This window comes from Podarcis erhardii (genome assembly GCF_964252035.2).
Source record: "Podarcis erhardii genome assembly, chromosome: 1".
In the NCBI taxonomy this organism is placed as follows: domain Eukaryota; kingdom Metazoa; phylum Chordata; class Lepidosauria; order Squamata; family Lacertidae; genus Podarcis; species Podarcis erhardii.
In genome coordinates, this window is record NC_138497.1 from 10,512,113 (window position 1) to 10,536,710 (window position 24,598).

The following is a 24,598-nucleotide window of genomic DNA, read 5'->3' on the forward strand; positions in this document are numbered from 1 at the left end:
GGATGGAATTATAGAACTGTCAAGTTGGAAGGGACACCAGGGGTCATCTAGTCCAACCCTCTGCAAAGCAGGGGAATATCAGCTAAAGCATCCGTGACAGATAATCATCATCATCATCTGGCTGGGTTTCCTCAGCCACTCTGGGCGGCTTCCAACAGAATATTAAAACACAATAGCCTATTAAACATTAAAAGCTTCCCTAAACAGGGCTGCCTTCTGATGTCTTCTAAAAGTCTGGTAGTTGTTTTTCTCTTTTCTGGTGGGAGGGAGTTCCACAGGGTGGATGCCACTACCAAGAAGGTCCTCTGCCTGGTTCCCTGTAACTTGGCTTCTCGCAGTGAGGGAACCGCCAGAAGGCCCTCGGTGCTGGACCTCAGTGTCCGGGTATAACGATGGGGGTGGAGACGCTCCTTCAGGTATACTGGACTGAGGTCATTTAGGGCTTTAAAGGTCAGCACCAACACTTTGAATTGTGCTAGGACATGTACTGGGAGCCAGTGTAGATCTTTCAAGACCAGAGTTATGTGGTCTCGGCGGCCGTTCCCAGTCACCAGTCTAGCTGCCGCATTCTGGATTAGTTGTAGTTTCTGGGTCACCTTCAAAGGTAGCCCCACATAGAGCGCATTGCAATAGTCCAAGTGAGAGATAACTAGACCATGCACCACTCTGGTGAGACAGTCCGCGGACAGGTAGGGTCTCAGCATGCATACCAGGTGGAGCTGGTAGACAGCTGCCCTAGACACAGAATTGACCTGCGCCTCCATGGACAGCTGTGAGTCCAAAATGACTCCCAGGCTACGCAGCTGGTCCTTCAGGGGCACAGTTACCCCATTCAGGACCAGGGAGTCCTCCACACCAGCCCGCCTGCTGTCCCCCCAAAACAGTATTTCTGTCTTGTCAAGATTCAACCTCAATCTGGTAGCCGCCATCCATCCTCCAACTGCGTCCAGACATTCACATAGGACCTTCACCGCCTTCACTAGTTCCGATTTGAAAGAGAGGTAGAGCTGGGTATCATCCACATCCAACCTCCATATTGAAAACCTCCAAAGGAGGAGAGTCCACCACTTCTTGTGGGAGTCTGTTCCACTGCTGGACAGCTCTTGCAGTCAGAAAGTTCTTCCTGATGTTTAGTTGGAATCTCCTTTCTTGTACCTGGAATCCATTGGTTCAGGTCCTACCCTCCGGAGCAGAAGAAAACAAGCTTGTTCCCTCTTCCATGTGACAGCTGTTAAGATATCTGAAGATGGCTACCATATCTCCTGTCTCCTCTTCTCAGGCTAAACAGCCTTCAACTGTTCCTCATCAGGCTTGCTTTCCAGACCCTTCATCATCTTGGTTGCCCTCCTCTGCACACCTTCCAGCTTGTCGACATCCTTAAATTGTGGTGCCCAGAATTAGACAGAATATTCCAGGTGTGGTGACCAAGGCAGAATGGAGCAGGACTCTGACAGTCACCTGCTTTGTATGGGAGTTGTATTTCCCCAAAAGAGCAGCTTCATAATTTGAGGGTGCACCTGGGTCTATCTTTGTCACTAGAGGCCCAGGTGACGGGAGAGACTTCTAGCAGCTTTGGCTGGTAAAACAACTGCAGCCATTTCTGGACCAAGATAGCTTGACTGCTGTCATCCTTGCGCTGGTAACGTCCAGGCTGGATTACTGCAATGTACCCTATGTGGGGCTGCCCTTGAGGTTGGTTCAGAAGCTGCAGCTGGTGCTCAGCAGCTCAGTGGAGCAGGATATTGCCAACACTTTACCCCACCATGGAAATAATTGCACTGGCTGCCAATTAGCTACCGGGCGAAGTTCAAGGTGGTGGTTTTGATTTATAAAGCAGCTTAGGGTCAGGATACCTGAAAGATTGTCTCACCCCCTTATATCACCACTAGATCACTGTGCTTTGCAGATGGAGGCCTCAGAATGCAAAGGCTTCTCCCGATCCACCAGCAGAGAGCTTGCATGCTTGCATGCTTTTTCATTCTCGTTTTTTTAATATATATATATATATATATAATATATATATTTAATATATATATTTATATATATATATATAAGGATAAAATCCAGTTGGAAAACCAAGGGATCTATGAAATACCCTGCAAAGTCTGCCCAGCCACGTACATTGGACAAACAAACAGACGAATAAATGCACGTATCGCAGAACACAAGAATGCCGTCAAAAAAGAAGAAAAAACTTCCTCTCTTTTCCAACACATGAAAGAAACAGGACACGAAATTAATTTTGCAGATTCCAAATTGCTCTTTAACACGGAACATCACCACAAGAGAATAATCATGGAAGCCATCGAGATAGAGAAACACCCTCACAACATGAACAAGCGTGACGACACATCCCGCTTGCCAGACATCTGGAAATTAGCCCTCCCCACAAAAACTGACACCAGATCCAGAGGCACACAGAACGCCAACACCAATCAACCACACCAGACCCAAACCCAGACCCTCTCCACAGATGAATTACAGACACCATCCAGTAGCCAATCCATGGTGGCACCTCCGGATGCTGCACCCCCCTGCAATCCCTACACAGATCTGGCTGACACAAGCCACAAAACCACAGCTCGCCCCTATACACGAAGCCAAGCCAGAGCACAACTAAGTACAGTACAGCCATCTTCTCAGGAAAACTCTTCACAAAGTTCAAGAGGTCAAGACACAAAGACTTTAACAACTAATCCACACCTAATGACCCACCTAAGTGGTACTCAGGATATCACTCAAGAAATCACTCAAGATATCTCTCAAGTAATTAAGGAACAAAAGAAGAAAAGGCACACTAGCCTGGGAACTTCCTCTCTGCCCAGAACATTGGAGGCTATACACCACACCCCCTCTACAGTATTTATAGGAACTCAAACACTGAGATCCTGCTCTGTTCCAGTAACAAGAAGCCGAAAGCACCAGCCTGAAGATGACGAGTGAGACCTCGTCGAAACGTCGCCTAGACACCCCAACTTTTACACGGGAAGACACCCGAGGACACCAAAACCTGCATTCCTGTACCCGTGAAAATCTACGAAAGCAAATATATATATATATATATATATATATATTATAGGTGAAAGCATTCCTACGGAGAAACTGAGCTTCTGCTGCCCTCTCCTGGCTAAATCATAAAATGCAGCCTCATCCTATATCTATGCAAGTTTTAAAAAACCCAAACAAACAGCAGCAGCAAAGAATGATCCAAAAACCTGCATGAGGGGCAAACTTTCATAAGGGAGCCGTTTCCAGAGGAAGAACTGTGAAAGGAGAGAGACTTTGTCTGCAATCATGGGGTGTCTGGGCTCAATCAATCAAAAGATTATGAGTCTTGAGGTTATTTTTTTGGTTGCTATTTTGTTAACTTTGTGGTTTTATAGATTGCGAATGCTGTACTTTATGAATCCTATCATATGACCTTTGTTGCAATTGTGCCATTAGGCTTGTTGGGGGTTTTTTAGTTGTTGCACTGATGGCATTTTATGGGTTGTAGTCGTTTAAACTGATGACTTCTTAATTGCTCTGTACGAATTGTGCTGTATTTGTTCTAATATGTTATTACAGTGGTACCTCTGGTTACGAACTTAATTCGTTCCGGAGATCCGTTCTTAACCCGAGGTACCACTTTAGCTAATGGGGCCGCCTGCCGCCACCATGCGATTTCTGTTCTCATCCTGAGGTAAAGTTCTTAACCCGAGGTACTACTTCTGGGTTAGGGGAGTCTGTAACCCGAAGTGTTTGTAACCCAAGGTGTTTGTAACCTGCGGTACCACTGTATTTGCCATTTGTAAGCCGCTTTACAACTCACCTGAATGAGAAGTGACATAGAATCATAGAATCATAGAGTTGGAAGAGACCACAAGGGCCATCGAGTCCAACCCCCTGCCAAGCAGGAAACACCATCAGAGCACTCCTGACATATGATTGTCAAGCCTCTGCTTAAAGACCTCCAAAGAAGGAGACTCCACCACACTCCTTGGCAGCAAATTCCACTGTCGAACAGCTCTTACTGTCAGGAAGTTCAGAAATGAACATAGAAATGTGGTTTTTTAAAAATCGAATCAAATCTCCCATCAGCCCCAGCGTGCATGGCCAACTGCTAGGGAAGATGGGAGTTGTAGTTCAGCCATATCTCAGGACCACAGATTCCCCACACCTGCAGGCATAGCCAAAGTGCAGCTCCCATCATCCCTGGCCCTTGGGCCTTCATGGCTGAAGCCGATGGGAGACAGAGTCCAACTGCAGCAGAATATAAGCTACCCTTGGGCTGGGGAATCACCGCTATCAACTTGATTTCCACTCCCCTTTTTTAAAAAACAAAACATACAAAAGGCTTTTAAAGTGCATGACTGCGGCTCCCCCATAATAGTGAGAGATCCTGCAGCTGTAAACATGATTTAAGCTCAGTGTGCAGACACAATGCTGCGTTTCCTGGTGCCTCAGCACCCTCTCAAGCATTTCATGTGTTTTGAAAGGCAGATAAAATATCTGTGCATGAAAAGTGTTTTGCTTTCCCATTCATTAAGGCGAGCTGGGCCAGGGCCAGCCTGTTTTTGCACCTGAGGCAGAACCACAAAATGACGTCCCACTCTCCACCACAGGAAGTCTATGTTAGGAATAGAGGAAGGAAAACTGACATTGGGATCTGCTGCCCCTGGGGATGCTGCCGCCTGAGGCAGCCCCCTCACCTTGCCTCATGGGCGCGCCGGCCCTAGATGAGACCCTGCTTCAACTGCCTCAGTCTGCCCCCAGCTATCTCCCGCCCGACTCTCTTTTTATAGTTACATACAGTCCAGGAAGATCATTTGTTGACCCTGGGAGCTGCGTTCTAGTCTCTTTGTTGTATTTACAGTGGTGCCTCGCAAGACAAAATTAATTCGTTCCGCGAGTTTTTTCGTCTTGCGATTTTTTCGTCTTGCGAAGCACGGACTTTGGAAAAGCTTCAAAAATCACCAGTCTTCAAAAACATCGTTGCAAGATGACTGCAAATATCCGGGAGTCAAGCAATCAACTGACCTTCCTTCAAAGATATACCACTTTTTCCTAATTATGCACGTGTGTGTTTTAACACCATGATAATAGCATATAACATTTACACTGCTGCTTTAATATGCTTTTCACGACTGTAAAAAGTTTGTCAGGTGTGTAAAATGTTCTCGTCGAAGCCTATTTTAGGCATGGGTTAACTTCAAAATCCGTAGCAGAAACAAAAGACTGGTCAAAATCAAGGACGTCTAAGGGATATGATTTGTTATAAATTTATTTCATCTTCAGTATTTCAGCTTGCACCTTTTGCTCCAGCACTTTTTTTTAAAATAGAACGTTTCACCTATGGCAGCATCTGCCATGTATACATTGAGTCCCAGTCAATGTTCTTAAAAGAGGCTTAGCTTAATCCCATTAAACCATGTTGTGTTTGGTGTTGCATATGACTAGTTTACTTCTCGTTTCCACCCGCCCTCCCCCCCATGAATTAGCAGTGTCAAGTTTTTACAAAGCTCTTCAGTTTACAATATCCATGTGCAAAGACTCACATGTACAAACTGTGACCTGGTAACCCCGAAACAGTAGTCCGTCTGACAAGAGAGGGGAATCTCCCTGCTCTCTCATTTTATTTATTTATTTGGCCTGGAAACAAGAAACCCCCAATTCTACCAAATATTTAAATGGCAGGAAGAAAAATATACAAGCTCGTATTTATACTGTACTTCTATCAATGGCAACAGGTTGTAAATTCATGTTTGCGACTATCACAAAAGACTTATGAACACCAATTCAGCTTTATACTGTAAATACTGCTGGATCAATGGTTTAGGATTATCAATCATTGTTGTCATATGTTGTCTATAACAGTTCAAAAGCATCCTGGAGAAAAATCCTGAAAAACACATACCTTACGGTATATAATAATGTACCTGCATTAGCTAAATATATACTGTACACAAGTCTTATCAGCATTTTATCTACCAAAGATGTGAGATTCCACTTTTAAATACAAAGCAGATAGCCATTAATGTATATTTATAATACAGCCCTCTCTTTTTTCCATATATATTTTTTTGCTTTGTTTTTAACCTTAAACAATTTGGTCACAATGCACCTTTGATATAAAATCATTTAAAATTTTATTATTAATACTCAAGACATTAGGTTTGCCAGAATTGGAATATTCTCTTCCCCACCCCGCTCCCCAATAGTATTTTTTAGAACCACTTTTGGTAACAAATACAGTAATTAGGAAATGAGCACCCAAGTTCAGAATGCTGAAGTATGTTATCCATAATCCATTCCAGCTCAAAACAAGATGTTGCTGTGATAAGAAACGGAGTTGCAAAAACCACCACAGAATCTTTTTTCTTTGTCTTTTTTGGCTGGAATGTTTAATAAATATTTAGAAAGGTAAGGCAACAACTTCAAACAATCCAACCTGTCTGCTCAACTCCCCGCCCCCCCGCCCCCATATTAGCTCCATGATGACCATACACGATCCATTTTTTTTTAGGTGTACTCTTGTTTTATTATATCCAAATAGCCTAAAGAAAATGTATAGCAATGCAATAATTTATCCTCAGTATTTCTAAGACAAATCTGGCCGTTTTATCAGCCGTGTACAGCTTAATACTGGTCGGATACTGAAGTCTGCGTTGTTGCCACTGCGCACTTTGATAAGGATTGGTGGGGTGAGCTGAGATTCGCAAGCAACTGATTCATTGGCAAATCCCAATGCACACCTCCCAAGTCCGCCTATAACCACATTATAGTTACTCGTAACGTTCACACTGAAGGAGCACCAAAGCAGGTCTGGTACTCAAAAGTTGCGTATACCAGAACAAACTCTTAGCATTTAAAGGACCTCTATTTTTTTTTTTTTTTTACGGCCCTGATCTGTATAAACATTCAACTCATGAAGATGTGCAAAAAAAGGAAAAAAACAAAAACAAAAAAATCCAAGTCAAATTACAGCATAGTTATCCGGAGGAGAAAGATGTTACACAAACTCATAAGAAAATGACAATCTTTTTTTTCTCTCTCTCTCTTTTACTATAAATACATTTAACAGTTTAGCAGAAAGACAAGCTAAATTTAAGATTGTTCACATTTGAAGTTGTATCACTCTCTGCTAATGATAAATAAGGAAGAGGTCCTGACAATGGAATTTGGACATAGCAATTTCGACAGATCTTTTGAAGACTGGTTTAAAGAAGGGTTAAAACAATGATTATTTTTGCAAAGTTCTGAGAAGTCCATCTGTTGTCCAAACTTTGGATTGAAGTTCTTTTTTTGTTTGTTTGTTTTCCTTTACTTAGAGACAGATATATACAGTGCTGTTGTAATAATGAAACAAATGTGAAATCTACTGTAAAGTTGCACAATACAGAAAACTGTTGCTCCATCTTCTACTACATACATGTGTGACTCCACAGGTTATTTAAATGCTGCTTTGCTGCTTTTTGTTAAGTTGGAATTATCCCATCCCGTCTAAGACCCCGCTTTAGTTCCAAATCCTCCAGTTTCTTCCATAGTTCTTCACGTTCCTTCTCCTTTTTCTTCTCGCTGTTAAATTAAGGGGAGGGAGGAAGAGAAGCATTAGAGGAAAAAGTCAGGTTTTCACGAGCCCCTTGTTTCTTACATCAGTACAGCTACAGAAAGAAAACGGCACTAGAGGTAGAACGATGAACTGGGACGTCCCAACGTTTTGCATTTTCTCTGAAACCTCTTAAGGCTGCACACACAAGAACCCCGCAACTGAATAGTGCCAGGCGTTCGCAGGAACAACCCCAAGCCGGTGGTGCCTTGCAATATCCAATGCTACCCAGTCTGGCAAGACTTCGGAATCATACCGCTTGCTCTATTTGCTGGTCTTGTCCTGCACTTACTGGCATTTCTTTATCCGAGTTAATGAAAACCTGCCTTCTAGAGCAAAACAAAGGTAGAATAAAAACAATTACATACCAAATGCACTACTGCAGACATTTTGGAGGGTAAGGAATTGTGTTCCTGTATTTGAAGCCATTACAAACCCAAATTGCCCAATATGTTCCTTCAAATACTATGGAGATGGAAGCCAGTGGAGCTTCATTTGGCAATGTGTGTCATCCGTGACGAGTGGGTTTATTTTTCTTTCTAGCGAACTCATTGGATCTCTTTTTAATTATCGGACTGCATCAGTTATTTAATTTAAAAGCATTATTATTCCATTTCTTGTTCTCTCCTTCCCCGCACATTCTTATCTTCATCATTATTTACAGAAAACTGTCCTAAGCTTCTTTCCAATGAAACCACCAATGAAACCATTGGAACTGCAGCCAGACAAGTGACCAAAATTCCAGGTCCAAACTTTCACAAAACAGAAACTGCTACTTAAACTTTCTATTTCTCAGGATCATAAACTTAATATGTGCATAACTTTCAAGTTGCCAGAGAGCTAATGAATTATACCCAAGTTTATTGTAATAATTATTATTTATTTATTTATTTATTTATTTATTTATTTATTTATTTATACCCCACCCATCTGGCTGGGTTTCCCCAGCCACTCTGGGCAGCTTCCAGCAAAAGATGAAAAATACATTAAAATATAACTATTTAACTTTTTTAAAATGCCAGATATTGACTTGGCAGGCAATAGATAATGTCACAGTCGTGTACATAGTTAAAAATGGCAAAATTCTGTATACTAGAACAATCCTGGACTACTATCCTACCATTATTCATTATGGAGGAGGCCCAGTGAAAACAATAGTGCTTACTCCCTAGCAAAGTGTATCCTCTACTTGAGCAATGCATTGTCTTTTTTACTGCTGGAATCCAAACAACAGGGCATCGAGTTCTGTGCTAGCAGCCAAGGAGGCTTTAGACTTGTGTTTCTCAAACACCCCACAATGCCACACGGAAAACCATTTTTGAGACCGAGTGAATGTTCAAAGCTGATCATGGTGTGACATGGGAGCCTGCTGTTCAAAGACAAAAAGGTCAAAAACCATGCCGGAGATTCTCGATGAATGAAATAGCTTTCCGAATCCTTGCCTCCAAGATGTCATGATTTTAAAAATGTGTTTCCTGCACGTAGATGGAAGCCTCAGCTTTGATCTTTTGAGGTGACCAAACGCCAGAAACAGCCATTTCCAGAAACACAATCAATACTTCGCTAATAATTGCTAGGAGTCTAACCAGTTTCTTGATGAAACTTGTGTAATGTTTGCAAAAAGGTCCACACTACATCCACACAGCAGCATCTCCGATACCCTGATGGTCCTGGGCCACTGTGTAAGAAGCCTAGCCTAGCTTAGACAAAACATTAACAAATCAAGCATAACTGACTTGCTGTGCGTACAGGCATAAAGTCTATAAAAGCTATGGGGTACTTGGTACACCTCTATTTACATTTCTTTGAGTTTTCTTTTTAATGTTAAGCAGAGAGCTGTCAGCCTGGTGATGGAACTGAACAACATTAGGGCCTCCAAGAACGTGTGAGAGGCTATACTAACCTAACAAGGCTTGATGACATACAGTACCCTTCGCTTTGCTTGTGGGAACCCCGAGTCTCACAAAAGGCACGACTTTCACCAAGTCGCAAACTGCCCGGAGTTCCCGAAGTTTCCTCATTAGTTTCACCTGCTGCTTTGGATAAGCTGAAATTTCAGACAAAAGATGATGCACTATAATTGGAGAAGGGTGATTAAGGGAAAGACAGAGAAACATTTTAAACTAAGGTGCAACTAATGATCGTATGGATGGCACTTCTTCTAGATCCAGCAATGTCAAAGCCTTAAATGTATCAAGATATTATGGAGAAGGAAAGCAAGGAAGGCTGGGGGGGGGGGGAAGGGGGTCACTTTGCTTAGAGATCCCAATAAAGGTCAGACGCAAGTTATGAGAGTTAATTGCTGAAAGCTTTCTTGACTCGCAAAGAGTTCCTGTATGCATTCTGGACACCATCTTCAAAGCAAAGTGAAGGCAAATTGACGAGTTTGGGGTTTTTTAAAAAAATAAAAAAAGAAATTAATTTTATTTTTTACTATTGACATTCTTGATACAATTAAGTCTTTAAGAACATAGAGCCAAAAGAAGTTCTGTGAGGAATGCAAGTTCACAAGCTACGCAATGGGTACTGTATCTCATAAAGGGAAGGAAAAAAACAACCATCTATACGTCTTGCAGGGGCCAGGCTAATGAGCATGCGGGGAGGGGGGGAATGAGGCATTGCAATCAATCATGTGTGGGAATTATGCAATTGCTGCAAAGTGTTTAAATAAAAAAAGAACCAAAACTAAAAACAGCAGGCTTTATGCACAGCTGACAAAATAAAATAAAAAAGCTGTAGAAAGTTACCGCTGGCGATCTGACTTGTAAGTGGCCGTCAGCTCGTCAAACATGGCGCTGTTCATTTCCATAAATGCCTTCAGCACGTTGTATACTAAAGCCACAATAGCCCTGTGAATCGTGAAAGAAAGAGTCCATTAATTTGCCGTTCAAACGGGACAGATCTTTTCGTGTCAACAACACCGTTCTGATTTGATGTATTTGTGTCACAGGACACACAGCTCTGGCATCATCTAAGGTGTGTCCCCTTCCAGTCTTCCCCAAATCTATAATGGGCCAATGGAAACAGAATCCTGCATCAATAAATGTTGTGCTGGGAAATGTCAGCAACCACAGCTGAATATAGTGTGTGGAGCCTTTTCAAATTCTGCAGTGTTTCAATGTAAGCCAAACTCAAGATGCTATGACTTTGTGGGGGAAGAGCAGAGGGGTTTAGAAGTCAGGTTTTGCAGAAACATATGAAAGCAGGGAGAGAATGCAGGAAGATTTAACACAAAACTTAGCATGGTACCAGGCAGGTGATCCCAACTTTTTCATTCCTTTCATCTGTGCAGCCTAGTGCTAAGTTCTCCAAGGACTGGGAACCTCAAGATACTCTCTAGTCAACTCTAGTCCTTCTATGCTAATAAGCTGGGACAATGGCAAAAGAAACTATAAGAAAAAGGACTGGGGGAAAGGAAGACTAGAATTAGAAAAAGGAAATCGAATGAGAGAAGCACTGAGGAGGAGCAGAGAACCTCATATTAAATAAAAAAGGACGTTCATGTTTATATTTTTCCTTTATTAACCCGTGGAAGCTCAGTGCAATATATGCTTGTAGAAGTAAGTACTACTGAATTTACTACAGTGGTGCCCCGCAAGACGAATGCCTCGCAAGACGAAAAACCTGCTAGACGAAAGGGTTTTCCGTTTTTCGAGGCGCTTCGCAAGACGAATTTCCCTATGGGCTTGCTTCGCAAGACGAAAACGTCTTGCGAGTCTTGCGAGTTTTTTCCCTTTTTTCCCCTTTTTCTAAGCCGCTAAGCCGCTAATAGCGCTAATCCGCTAATAGGGATGCTTCGCAAGACAAAGAAACCGCTAGACGAAGAGACTCGCAGAACGGATTATTTTCGTCTTGCGAGGCACCACTGTACATGTCCTGTTAAGGAGACCCAGAAGAAGAAAGTGTAAGAAAACCAGGGACTCATCTCCCATAAGCCCTCTTGAGTAAGCTTTTGATGACCTGTCTGTGCACCTCAAGGCTGTCTCCTACTGCGGACCCCACAGAATACCACAGGGCTTATTAGTGCAGTGCTCTGAAGACTAGGGCAAAAGTAAATCGTATTAAGGTTTCATCTGGAGGATATTGCTGTAAAGTGGCAATGTTGTAGCTGCAGAGCGGCAAAAGGCACCTTTTAAAAATACGGGATGTACATCTCTGCGGCGCAATAAGTAAGTGCATCTGGCTGTTGACCAGAAGGCTGGCGGTTCAGGCCCCCCCCCCCCCCCAGGGACAGCTGTGGACAGGAGTGCTGCACTGCAGGTGGTTGGACTAGAGGGTAGATGACCCTCAGGGGTTCCTTCCAACTCTAATTCTATGATAGAGCCTTTGTTTCAAAGATCCTGATAACACAAAGTACTAATGACATCAACATCACTCAACTGTGACACAATCCTCCACACAACCGGTCTGAGGAAGCACAGTAAACCAACCTCCCTGCTCCCAGTGAACTGCAAATTCTTCTCATTCTTTTGGCTAGATTTTTAATAATACAGTTCAGTCTTTGGGGGGGGGGAGGGGAGATACCAGAATCAGAGCATCTGCCAATATGCTAGCTCAGGATATGGAATGAACTTTGCGCTTCCCCAATTCAATATTTAATATGGACATATCATGCCGGGTACTGCTAACTGGTGCTGCTTGTTTCAGCAGGTTTCTGTGCTGTTTTGGAAAAATGAAATTATTTCTTTGTTTTTATTTAGTCTCAAAATTATATTATGGCTTAACTGTGAACAGCATTGTGAAACTTGGTTTGAACAATGATCTGTACGATTTTTAAGGAAAAAATAAATAAATAAACTTTCCATTTCTGAGAAACGGACCCTTCAAACTGGTGAAACCTTTTCCAGGTTCTGCCAGTCTCTAGATGAAATGTTTCTGTTCAAAGATCTGTAATAGTCCAACTTGGAAGTCATCATACTTTTGCTCACAATACGGCTGTGCACCATATATCTACGAAGAGGTTCCAATATCACTTTTCAAGTAAATAGGCCAGATCATAATGAGAGTTGCTTTGGAGAGCCAACCAAGTCTCCTCTAATTTCCAAAAGTTTTAACCTTATCTATTTTCCTAAGTGACCATGTACACAACGAGGCAGGGCCACATTTCAACTGAGTACAGGGATTTATTATCTCTGCAATTCCAGAGTTTTCTCCTCTTCTTAACTTCTCCCACCAAGGATCTCAGAGGAGCTCCTGCAAGTTTATTCTATCATACTGTAAGTACCATACTGTCAGCTAGCACTATATAAGAGAAACACTGCAAATTTCTCAAATGTATGGTGTCCCAGAAACAAGTTTCGTGCATACACTTCAGGTAAATATCCTAAGTGCTTGCAAAAGCCCTGCTCTCATTGTGCAACTCTAGAGTTAAGTGCATTTGGTGTCAAATCTATGCTGTAAAACCCTGCAAGTGGTGAAATGTCAAGACAGGTCAGATAACCAGTATTTCATTGTTTAGGAAACAACTCTGTGAAAGGTACAAATCTAAGATTTTCAATGTGTTGCAAATATACAACAATGGGTTTTTTAAAAAATAAAACAAAGAAAAACACTTACGGGTTCCAGTGTTCTTTGGAAATCCTGTACAGACTGGAAAACATTATGGGAAGTATTACATTGGAATTCTCCTCTATCAAACTCATGATGTATTCATTATTCCAATAGTACAGTGCTCTTTCAGCCACCTTGGAAAAAGGGGGAAATGGTATTCTTTTATTTCCTAGATCAGGTAACAATTCCAGTAAGTACAACCATATTATGCCAGTGCTTTGCCATCTGTACTGTTTTCCAGATTGTTTATGGGCCCAACTTAAAAGTGCTGGAATTAACCTTTAAAGTCCTAAACATATTGGGGCCAGCAAGTAAATGCACATGTGGTATTCCATTAGGGGAAATCTATTGAGGGGAAACAATATGGCATGGCAAAGTGGTAGGACAGGGCCTTCTGGCGGTTTCCTCACTGCGAGAAGTGAAGTTACAGGGAACCAGGCAGAGGGCCTTCTCGGTAGTGGCACCCACCCTGTGGAACGCCCTCCCACCAAATGTCAAAGAGAAGAACAACTACCAGACTTTTAGAAGACATCTGAAGGCAGCCCTGTTTAGGGAAGCTTTTAATGTTTGATGGATTACTGTATTTTAATATTTTTTGGGAAGCCGCGCAGGGTGGCTGGGGAAGCCCAGCCAGATGGGCGGGGGTATAAATAATAAATTTTAATTATTTATACCCTGCCCTCCCTAGCCAAAACCAGGCTCAGAGCAGCTAAAATCAAATATATAACATATTAACATAAAATCAGGCAATCAATTAAAATACATCCTAAAATCATATCAGAATCAAAGTGAAATCCAATCAGATGACAACCCACAGATTAGGGCTGGGGACCTTAAATGCTCACCGGCCTGTTTGTACTGATCTTATATGAGCCTGTGAGAAAAGTTGCGGAGCCACTTTCATATAAGTTCTTATAAGGAGAGAGGGGGAGTCAGACTGGACCCCGACCAAAGGCCTGGAGGAACAGCTCCGTCTTGCAGGCCCTGTGGAAAGATGTCAGATTCTGCAGGGCCCTGGTCTCTTGTGGCAGAGCATTCTACCAGGGTACCAGGTCAGGGCCACGGCCGAAAAGGCCTTGGCTCTGGTTGAGGCCAGTCTAAGCTCGTTGAGGCCCGGGACCTCCAAGATGCTATTATTTGCGGACTGGAAGGTCCTCCGTGGGGCATACCAGGAGAGGCGGTCCCGTAGGTACGAGGGTCCTAGGCCTTATACAGCTTTAAAGGTTAAAACCAGCACCTTAAACCTGATCCTGTACTCCACTGGGAAAAGGCTAAGCATGCTCCAAAACTTGCTTCACTGCTCAGAATCCCCCTCTTCTGAACTGACTTCCCATATTAAAAAATGGTGTCACGGTTTATATACATGCAACATACAATTTGCTTCTGAGTTTCTGGCTGCCAATACTGACCTGAAAGTGAGGGCTAGACACACACTTAGCTATTTGTTTAAACAAGGGTTCTTGAATTTTGACAAACTGTGAGGGTTCAATCACATCCAATATCTCCTCCAGCTCTCCAAGGAACATGACCTAAAGTGAGAAAGGAAATATTAAATTCAGAGGTCTTCTGTTTGCATTCAGAAATAAATTTTGAAGGAAGCATTAACTCAGCTTCTAGTTATGCCAGTAGAGATAATGCACGAGAACAATATACCCTTCGTTTGCAGAAACTGGCTGCAATCATGCATATACTTCTCAGGAAGCAAATGCAAAACCCAGTGCCATTTATTGGCATAGGAACAAGCACACTTCAATCAAGTCAGTAAGACTCTGCACCAAAATAAACTTGCAAATGTCACAATTAAAGAGCACATGCAAACATTTCCAACCGCTCTTAAAAATTGACACTATTAACAGCTAAGTAGGGTGGACAGCTTACTTTTTACAGATGGCACTAAGGAGGGTAGCCATTATTTTACTCCTACAAGAATATGCAGCATACAATGGTTGCTAATTGGGCTGCTGTCAACCTTTGTGCAAAGCAATAAACCTATGGCTTCTGAGTAGTCAAGGACGAATGTCAAAAAAAAAAAGATCTGCATCTAAAATCATTTAATAGAATCGTTTAACTTTCCTCAAAGACACCTACATTTTCCATTGTACTACAAAATACTATTGGGTTACTTGTAAGGTTTCTCTCCTACAATTTCTCTAAAGAGCTCAAAACAGCACACATGGCTGGCTCCTCACCATTTTATCCTCAAAGTTGCCCCGTGTGATAGGTTGGCCTGAGAGACAATGGTTGACCAAAGGCCACCCAGTTAGCTTCATGGCCGAGTGAAGATTTGAACCTGAGTCCCCCTAGTTGAGGGATGCGGGTGGCACTGTGGGTTAAACCACAGAGCCTAGGACTTGCCGATCAGAAGGTTGGTGGTTTGAATCCCCGCAACGGGGTGAGCTCCTGTTGTTTGGTCCCAGCTCCTGCCAACCTAGCAGTTCGAAAGCACGTCAAAGTGCAAGTAGATAAATAGGTACCGCTCTGGCAGGAAGGTAAACAGCATTTCTGTGCACTGCTCTGGTTCACCAGAAGTGGCTTAGTCATGCTGGCCACATGACCCGGAAGCTGTACGCCGGCTCCCTTGGCCAATAAAGCGAGATGAGCACTGCAACCCCAGAGTCGGCCACGACTGGACCTAATGGTCAGGGGTCCCTTTACCTTTACCTTTACCCCCTAGTTGAACGCTCTAAGCACTCTAATGATCCCAAGCACGGCCTTTTCCCCCAGCTGCTGCATACCCTGGGCTGCCATCTTCATCTAGCCATTTCCAAGGTCTCTCTCCTCATCAGCCACCAGCAGTTCAGACCCCATGAGCATATACATGAGATTAAGATATTTTTGTCTGAAATGTGCATCCCTTTACACTTGCTTACATTAAATGGCATTTGCAATACAATAAGAGATGGCCTAATGTTTCCTTTTTCTACAGATTCTGTTTTCAACAGGAAGACGATCAACGCCCCATTACTTACTTCTTTTTGACTGCAAGTTTTCGGCCAGAATTTCATTAAACCTCTAATGACCTGCATTGAAGAAGAGACAACGAACAGTCCATTTAGATACAGAAATACACAGGTGTCTGAAGCCAACTCTCAAGATAAAAAGAGACATGTATAGATCATACTTACAGGCTCTGTGAGTGAAGGGTCTTTCTCCAGAAACTGCACTATGCAATATGCCAACTGCAAAATATATAAGAAAACATTGCATTAAAATATTTTCTTGAAAACGCAAAAAGAATAAAAAAAGAATAAAAATATTGTTAAGGTGGCTAATCCAGATATACATCCTGAATCCTAACTGCAACGAACAGACTTCCCTCATGGCACTGGGTTTCCCCTGACCTGCTGCAACCTCCTGCAAGTACAAAGAGCAACTAGTGATGATACCCACAGGAAAATATTAGAAAGTACAGTGGTGCCCCGCAAGACGAACGCCTCGCAAGACGGAAAACCCGCTAGACGAAAGGGTTTTCCGTTTTGGAGGCGCTTCGCTAAACGAATTTCTCTATGGGGTTGCCTCGCAAGACGAAAAAATATTGCGAGTTCCCGTGGGTTTTTTTCGCTCCCCCCCTTTCCTAAGCCGCTAAGCCGCTTATCAGCTGTTCCGCTGATAAGCCGCCTCTCAGCTGATCGCTAAAAGCCGCTAGACCGCTAATAGCGCTAATCCGCTAAGCCGTCAATGGGCTTGCTTCGCAAGACGAAAAAACCGCTAGACGAAGAGAATCGCGGAACGGATTAATTTCGTCTTGCGAGGCACCACTGTAATGCAGGGGGCTGTAGCAGGAACAGATAAATCAGTGGTCCTACCCTAATAATGATAATAATGATGATGCAACAACCCTCAAATGACACAGGGGCAGCTTTGTATATCCAAGTCTTATTCTGCTAGCAGTTCCCACTTCAAATGCATTTCAAACTGCAAAGCTGACCAACACACCAAGCTCCTCAGTATACTAAAGCAGCTAGATAAATGTGAGTCTGAAACCATCTGAATTTCGGCACTGAATGCCTCATTGTGCTGTGGATGTTTTTCTTCTACGTTTCTGGCAGCACTAGGGCACGTGAGTTGAGTTAGCACAGCTGAAGACCGGCGTACAGAAAGATTAAGCTAGCAAGGCTCCCTCTGCAGGGATATCAGAGGCAAAGGTTTGGAGAGAAGGAAAGTGTGGGACATGCTGCTACTGAATGAGAAGATTTGTAGTCAAACTCAGGAAAACAAGAATACTAAAGAGTATAGGTGCTGGTTCAGAATTTGTGCCAGGAATTCAAAGCAGTGGTGTGCAGAATGTCAGCCTGCAGGCTAAATCTGACACCACTGTTGATTCACCATCACCTTGCAGCAGAGGAAGGCAACCTTTTCCTTCCAGCCAACCCCCTCAACAACTGGCTTCTGGAAGGAGCAAACACTTTCAGAAACACACAGCAACACTCCCCACTTATTATTCCCTGCAGTCGCCTCTCCCATCAAGAACAGTGGAAGATGCTACCCTTAGGTGCTTTGTGTCAGCTGACTACAGATTCACTGGAGTGGCAAAAGTAAGAAGGCGGGAGGAAAGGGGAGGAGGTGTCTGACTCGGGCTGTAGTGCTCCTCCCCAAGTTAGCTGGCAGGCATATCTAGCTGCCAAACCCCAATTACAGAGTGGAATAAAGCACCCAAACAAAAAAAAGTAATAAATAAATAAATAGGGAAGCTATACAGGCAGTCCCAGATCTGGATGGGTCTAGCATTCCAGGGAGTTGCACACTTGCGTGAAATTGTGTGCAATTAAAACACCCTGCCCCATCCATCCATTTTAGGACGTTTCCTGGTCCCTTCTGGATTTGCCGCTGTGTGCATGTACACAATCATGCACATTTCGGTCGCGCCTAAAACAGGGGTTGTTTGTATTCATCAACACTGAAGACAGACACTTGTGCAAACTGATGTAAGTTTAGCTTTCAAACCTTGTGTGCGCCCTCATCCTAAGGCAACACCAAACAATTAAGATACAATTATCAGTAGCTCTGTTTCAGCAAAACAGCCAGTAGTCTTGTACCTCCTTAGCTTACCTAGCACTGCATTGTGGGGTCAGGGCTGAACTAGAGAAAACATCCCGCTCGCCTAGCCAAATAAGCTTGTAAGAACAGACTGACAGAAGTGGATGGGTTGCTGGAGATTCTTGCCCAATTGCAGGCAGTCTCTGGTGAACACAAGGGTCAAGCAAAAATATGTCTACTGGACTCTACATGTTTCTGTTTTATTAAAGGGTTTGGTTAAATCTATTTCCAACTCAGCACATACCGAAGTGCCGCACTGGTTCTAACAAAAGCAAGAAACAAAAAACAAACAAACATTTGTATGGAAGTTTTTACCTGTGCATGGAAGAGCGATAAACTTCTAACGGTATGTAGAGGAATCAGTACTTTCACCAAAAACTGTTTATGCTCGGCTTTAAGAGGTAAAGCAAAGCCATTGATAATACTAGAAGGGAGAAAAGAAGCATTATGAGTATCAAGGTATTCCTTAACACAGAATGAACTGAGATGTATCTAATCACAGCTAGAACAAGTGTTTGAAACTGGCACACGTGAAACATGGTCTAAATTTGCATGAGAACAAAATTAATCTTGCAAATTTTATTTATAAGCAGAAAAGCATTCCTTTACCAATAAGTGCAAACAGTGCATATTATAAAATTGTCCAGACAGATTTCCTTTCATTATCTGACCCCTGAGAATTCTGTTATCATGAGCAAGTTTGGGTCTCTTGTCCTCTCTCACTGTGGGTAGAAGTGACTGAATAAACTACTTTCACTTCAGGATGGAATCTGCCAGATCCTGCAAGTGAAAAGGCCAGGGATTTCTCTTTCAGGATCAAAGCGAGCAGACAAGGGAGCATATGGGCTGTAAGTCCACAAAGAGAAAGTACATGAGCTCAAGGTCTGCTCCTGACCTCAATGCAAATAAAATCCTGGGAACCAAATCAACAAGCCCAAAGTGTGGGCCATTAGAAAATCTAAAATGGAGCACAGCAAGCAACTAAGGATACAGGGCCCCACAGCATATGTTTGTTTGTTTTTTAAAAAATATATTTATTAGGCTTTTACAGAAGAAAAAACACATAACAACCAAAAAAGTAAAGAAAAACAAAACATAATCAAAAATACACATAAAACAGATCAGAAAAACAAAATACAGAAAAATAAGATTCCACCCAAACAAAAGGAAAAATAAAAACTCCAGCTTTTAAATTCATACTTAATTAACTTTCTTTCTTGACTTCCTCACGCCTCCCTTTTTCGTGTTCCTCTTTACCCAATCAGATACAGCAAATCCTTACCCTCTAGGGCCCCACAGCATTTGAATGCCGCTTTAAATGTCAGTGAGAGCTACCTTGCCAAAATCAGGTGCCCAATAAAGCATAGGCTGTCTGACAATCGCCACCAGCAACCCAATCCTTTAGATCCAATTTAGAACCAATATTATAAGGAACAGGTTAAACCAACTCAGATAAGGCAGCACCCCAGCCCTGGCAAGTGACTCTGTCCAACTTCAGGAAGACACATATTTAGCTTCCTTGTGCTCTCAGAAACGCAGCAGTCAAGAGTCATGACTGTTAGAACTCCTGATCTATGATTGCAGTCATGGGATTTTTGTCTTTCACAGGACGGTATATGTTTTGACTCCACAGAGTGGGATGTGACGAAGACAGGATGTTTGTTTTACTGTGTTCCGTGAAGTGGGACTATTGTCCTTTGTTCTTTTTCTCTTTGCTGCCTGATGCTAGAGAGGGAGCCATGATGCAGTGCTCCGTGTGTGTTTATATGTAAATAAGGTAGATTAGCCAAAATGCTGAGCTGCTGAGGTCTGTCACGCATGAGGCGCAAACTCTGTGGATCCCTAAGTGTGCCAATGTCGGTTGGCAACGGTCGCTGTGATGTTCGGGCTGAAGAAAGCTTATGAAGCTCCCGAACGATCGACCAAGAGGGAGGGAACATGCCAGTCAGGCATGTGTCTCTGCCAGGGTCCTACTCAAGTGTAAGATGAACTCCTGGCAATGACATCTTTCCTGAATTTCAAAGAGGGCCTTCTACAGCTTCACTCCCCCCTGCACCACTGCAGCTCCAGTTGAACTATTGTGTGCAGCACAAGTGAATGGAGGAAAAAAGAACGGGACAGGGCTGAGAGTTGGTTCAGCACCACTGCACCTTATGAGTCCCCATGGCAAGGCAGCAACTCACATTGGGCCATTAGGGCTTGTCATTTTAGGAGGTGAATTTTTTTGCAAATCTCTTCAGCGAGGCATCTTAAAATATGTTTTTGATTTTGTGATTGGACAACAGTTAGCTTGGTAAGTCTATGTTGATGGAGAAGCACATAAACTGCTTTCGGAAAACAAAACAAAAATTAATTTTACCTTATGAAAATGTCAGATAATGCTAAATAGTAGTAGTGATTATAGTAGTAGTAGTAGTAGAAGTAGTAGTAATAATTTGCCACAAGTATTTGGCAATGATTTTTAATGAATTCTATGCAATTTGACAGACATTTAACTTACCAAGCAAACCTAAATTATATTAATTTAATTAAAATACCTTTTGAATTCTTAAGTCATGTTACAAGTTTTTAACACCCCTCATTTTGGGAAATTGAAAGTTGGGCCATGTGTTTACTATCACAAGCACCCTTATCTGGAAGCCAGTTCAACTGCTAGTGAGGTTTCTTCCACAGAAACATTTTGAGCCGTCAGTAAATTTAAGATAACCTTTTTCGCACAACAAGTTTGTCATCACGTAGAAGGAGTGTCGTAGGTGAGGTCAGACCTTAAAACGAAACTTTATTTACCTTCCTAATATTTCCAGCAGTTCAGCTACACCATTGAAGTGTTCAGTTTCATAAACAAACCTGCCCAAACAAATTACATACATTAAATAATTAAGCAAATTGCACAGACACAAATTACGCAGATTAAGTATTTATTTACTTGGAAATTTCTAGCCTGCCCTTCTAGTGTACAGGGTGGTTTACAACCAGGGTGGTTTACAGTTTAAAAACACAACACGTTAAAAAATATATTGTGGGCATACAAACCTACAGGAATGAAAATAGAAAATTACCATATTTTTCACTCCATAAGACGCACCTGATCATAAGATGCACCTAGTTTTTAGAGGGGGAATGCAAGAAAAAAAAATATTCTTTAAAGGGAGTGCTGAGCAGAGCCTGTATGCATCTCAGGCTCTGCTCAGCGTTCCCTTTCATGAGCCGCGTGGAGCATGTGTGCGGCTCTTGGGGGCTTTTCCCCAAGGAGGGAGAAGGGCAGCCTGTCACTGATGGGCTGTCCTTCTCCCTCCTGGGGGGAAAGCCCCCAAGAGCCCCACACAGGTTCCACGCAGCTCGTGAAAGGGAGTGCAGCTCTTGGGGGCTTTTCCAGGAGGTAGTGGAAGGGACAGAGGGGCTAAACCAGAAGCTAGAACAGCAAGAGGGAGTACTGTGCAGCGATCCCTCTCGCTGTTCTGGCTTCTGGGATAGCCGCGCAGCCTGCATTCGCTCCATAAGACATTTCCACTTACTTTTTAGGAGGGAAAAAGTGTGTTTTATAGAGCGAAAAATACGGTACATAAACAGTTTTCTTTTTAAAAACAAACCCACACTTACCGTAGAAAAATATTGTTAATCTGTTTCCTGATAAATGCTCTAAGACCAAGGAACTTTCCATAAATTCTGTGTAAGACTGTTTTTAGGTAGTCTCGCTCACGAGGATCTTCGCTGTCAAACAGTTCCAGAAGCTATGGGGGGGGGATCAAAATGAAATAAAAATGAACCCAACAGCTCAGAAATGGAGTCTGTCACTAACATCTGCATTTCTGAATTGGCTTTATCTGACCATACTTCTTCATTCCACAGCCAAATTGTCCATCGTGAATTCTGACCTTCTGTCTATCCCTACCAATAACCTTCACAGAAGGCTCTTTGATCCAGTGGAAGCTTCCATGAACAGGGTGGGGGGATGTTTTTGGAAATGTCCCCTTTCCTCCATACAGCTCCCAGCACTGTTCCAGAGAAGTGTTAGAAATTTGGACATATAAGCTAGGGGCCAAATGGCCACTTAAACCAAGGTTGCAGTCACCAAAGCAGAATGTCTAGTTGCCATTTTGGAGCAAGACAAGCCAGTGTGGTGTAGTGGTTAAGAGTTATAGACTCGTAATCTGGGGAACCGGGTTCTCGTCTCCGCTCCTCCACATGCAGCGGCTGGGTGACCTTGGGCCAGTCACACTTCTTTGAAGTCTCTCAGCCCCACTCACCTCACAGAGTGTTTGTTGTGGGGGAGGAAGGGAAAGGAGGATGTTAGCCGCTTTGAGACTCCTTTGGGTAGTGATAAAGCGGGATATCAAATCCAAACTCTTCTTCTTATTTTTCAAATGATGGGCTGATGTGATTGATTCTCTAACTAGTTCAGATGACACCCTTGAGCTAGGTTAAGAGCTTTGAGAACTTAAAGAAGAAAAGTCACTTTATCCAGGGTCTGTCCACATATATACGGGCCTATTTCTACCTCTTTTTCTTGACGGTAACACATTCATAAGGTAAGAATATTCTGCACAGCAATGGAGTGGGGTAAGTGAAGACAAGCTACAGCAACTGACCATATTGATGTTCACTGCTCCTGCTCAGACTGCACAGGAAAAAACCCCACATTTTGGTTCCTGAAATTCATTCCGACTGTGCAGCGAAAATATAACTGACAGAATTCTACAGGAAGGGGCATTAGTGTGTGAAAACAGTCCAGATCCAAGGATCCTCAGGTATGCACCTCCAGATGGTGGAGATATCAGGTGTCATCCTGGAGCTCAGGTATCTGTGCTTGGTCGGAAGCGGCTGATAGCCAGATGCAAAATGTGCCTCGCGCCTGGCTATTTTCGAACCCAAAGGGTATCCGAACTCTCTGAAGCAGATCTGGTGTGGACGCAAGGGACTGCAGAGAGAAGGGAGAATGTATGGCAATCACCTCTCTCTTCTTCCTCTTCACAGAAGCCTTTGCTGGATCAAAGAGTCTGCCCATGAACAGAAGGACCAAATTGCATATAAGCCTTACTTCCCAAGCACTGATGGACCAGTATATTGCTTTATCCTTGGCAAGATCTAACAGGGAGGGGCAGGTTCAAGCACCACAGAATTTTATTCATAAGGTGGAGGAAGATTGAGAATTGTTTCAGGAGATGACTATGTGGCATTCTCTCTCATGTGAAGTTAGCTACTTCTTAGTGCCAAACATTTAATGTCATCTTCTCCCAAATTTAAGTTACAGTATTTCATAATTGCCTTCACACATTCCAGTGACAGCTTCTGAATGCAGCTTGTTTTTTTAAGTCCCTCAGACTTACTGAAACTCCAGTAATCAACCTACAGTATTTTTTTTTAAATAAAAGTTAGCATTACAAATACTCTCATGAGCTTCGAAGAGAGCAGACCTCCTTACCTGTAGTACAAATTTCTGATCTATGTATTTTTTGGCAATGCTGGGCTGGAATTCTTGGCTTTCCAAAAATCGTATGAAAAATTCATATACAAGCTGCAATAAATCACAACACAATTTAGTAATGTGTTAATGCGTGCTGCATTTCTACAGAACGAAACAGTAAATTATTATTCTGCTTCCGTATTTAAAGAGAGGCAAGAGAGGGACAATGGTGGGTAAAGACATCGTCTATGTTCCTACCCCTGGTTCAAGTGAGTGTTTTCCAATCTGCTGCCCTCCCTCCTACTGCACAGAGGAGTTCATTGTTCTGCATGTGTGAGGAGACTGTTGCTGAATCAAACAACTTTTTTTTAAAAAAGGTTATGTTCACGACCACCTTGATAAAACTGTTTCCCCATCTCTCCCTACCTCCTGCCCCACCCTTCCTTGGTTTATTTATATGGTCTTTCCCCCCCTATAGGCCCTTTTCAGAGACACAGACCCACCCACACATATAGTTAAATATTACCACTGCCACTCATACCTACTCAGGATACAGATAGGTAGCCGTGTTGGTCTGCCATACTCAGTTGGTCTTTAAGGTGCTACTGGAAGGAATTTTTTTATTTTGTTTCTACTCAGGATAGGGTGGGATATAAATCCAATTTAACTTAATAAATAATGTATTATTTCCCTGTGTTCATATAGTCTAGAGTGGCATAAGCCTAGCGCCTATTAATTCTTTTTATTTAGCTGCCATCAGAAGTACTGCAGCTCATTCTAAGAGCAGGCATTACAAACTCTTTTGCACTGGCTTGCCAAAGCTCCCAGGGGTATAATCAGCATTCCTCTGCCCTCCAGATTCTTGAAATCATATAAAATAAAGCAATTATTATGTTGGTGAAACATTTAATGGTAATTAGAAAGCGTTTGGGAGCATTCAACTACAACACAGATGTCTGATGCAGAATAATGTGTTTTAATCTGGATTCTCCAAACTTGTTGGGGGGCGGGATGACTGC

General features: G+C 42.7%; 1 protein-coding gene across 5 annotated transcripts in view; it reads right to left on the bottom strand.

Moving 5' to 3' along the window:
- Nucleotides 1-5,247: 5,247 nt before the first annotated feature.
- PPP2R5E (protein phosphatase 2 regulatory subunit B'epsilon) overlaps nt 5,248-24,598 on the bottom strand; it is an 86,495-nt gene continuing 67,144 nt past the window's right edge. For 4 of the 5 annotated variants that reach the window (XM_081862102.1, XM_081862101.1, XM_081862105.1 and 1 more), the window contains 11 exons: nt 23,598-23,690; nt 21,776-21,906; nt 20,963-21,022; nt 18,491-18,599; nt 16,264-16,317; nt 16,108-16,158; nt 14,548-14,667; nt 13,145-13,272; nt 10,336-10,437; nt 9,492-9,635; nt 5,248-7,557 (listed from right to left, as the gene is read on the bottom strand). In XM_081862102.1, coding sequence (XP_081718228.1) covers nt 7,458-7,557; nt 9,492-9,635; nt 10,336-10,437; nt 13,145-13,272; nt 14,548-14,667; nt 16,108-16,158; nt 16,264-16,317; nt 18,491-18,599; nt 20,963-21,022; nt 21,776-21,906; nt 23,598-23,690 — 1,092 coding nt within the window. In that variant the 3' untranslated portion in view covers nt 5,248-7,457. The remainder of the gene's footprint in view (nt 7,558-9,491; nt 9,636-10,335; nt 10,438-13,144; nt 13,273-14,547; nt 14,668-16,107; nt 16,159-16,263; nt 16,318-18,490; nt 18,600-20,962; nt 21,023-21,775; nt 21,907-23,597; nt 23,691-24,598) is intronic. The other variant, XM_081862104.1, reaches the window with a different exon arrangement.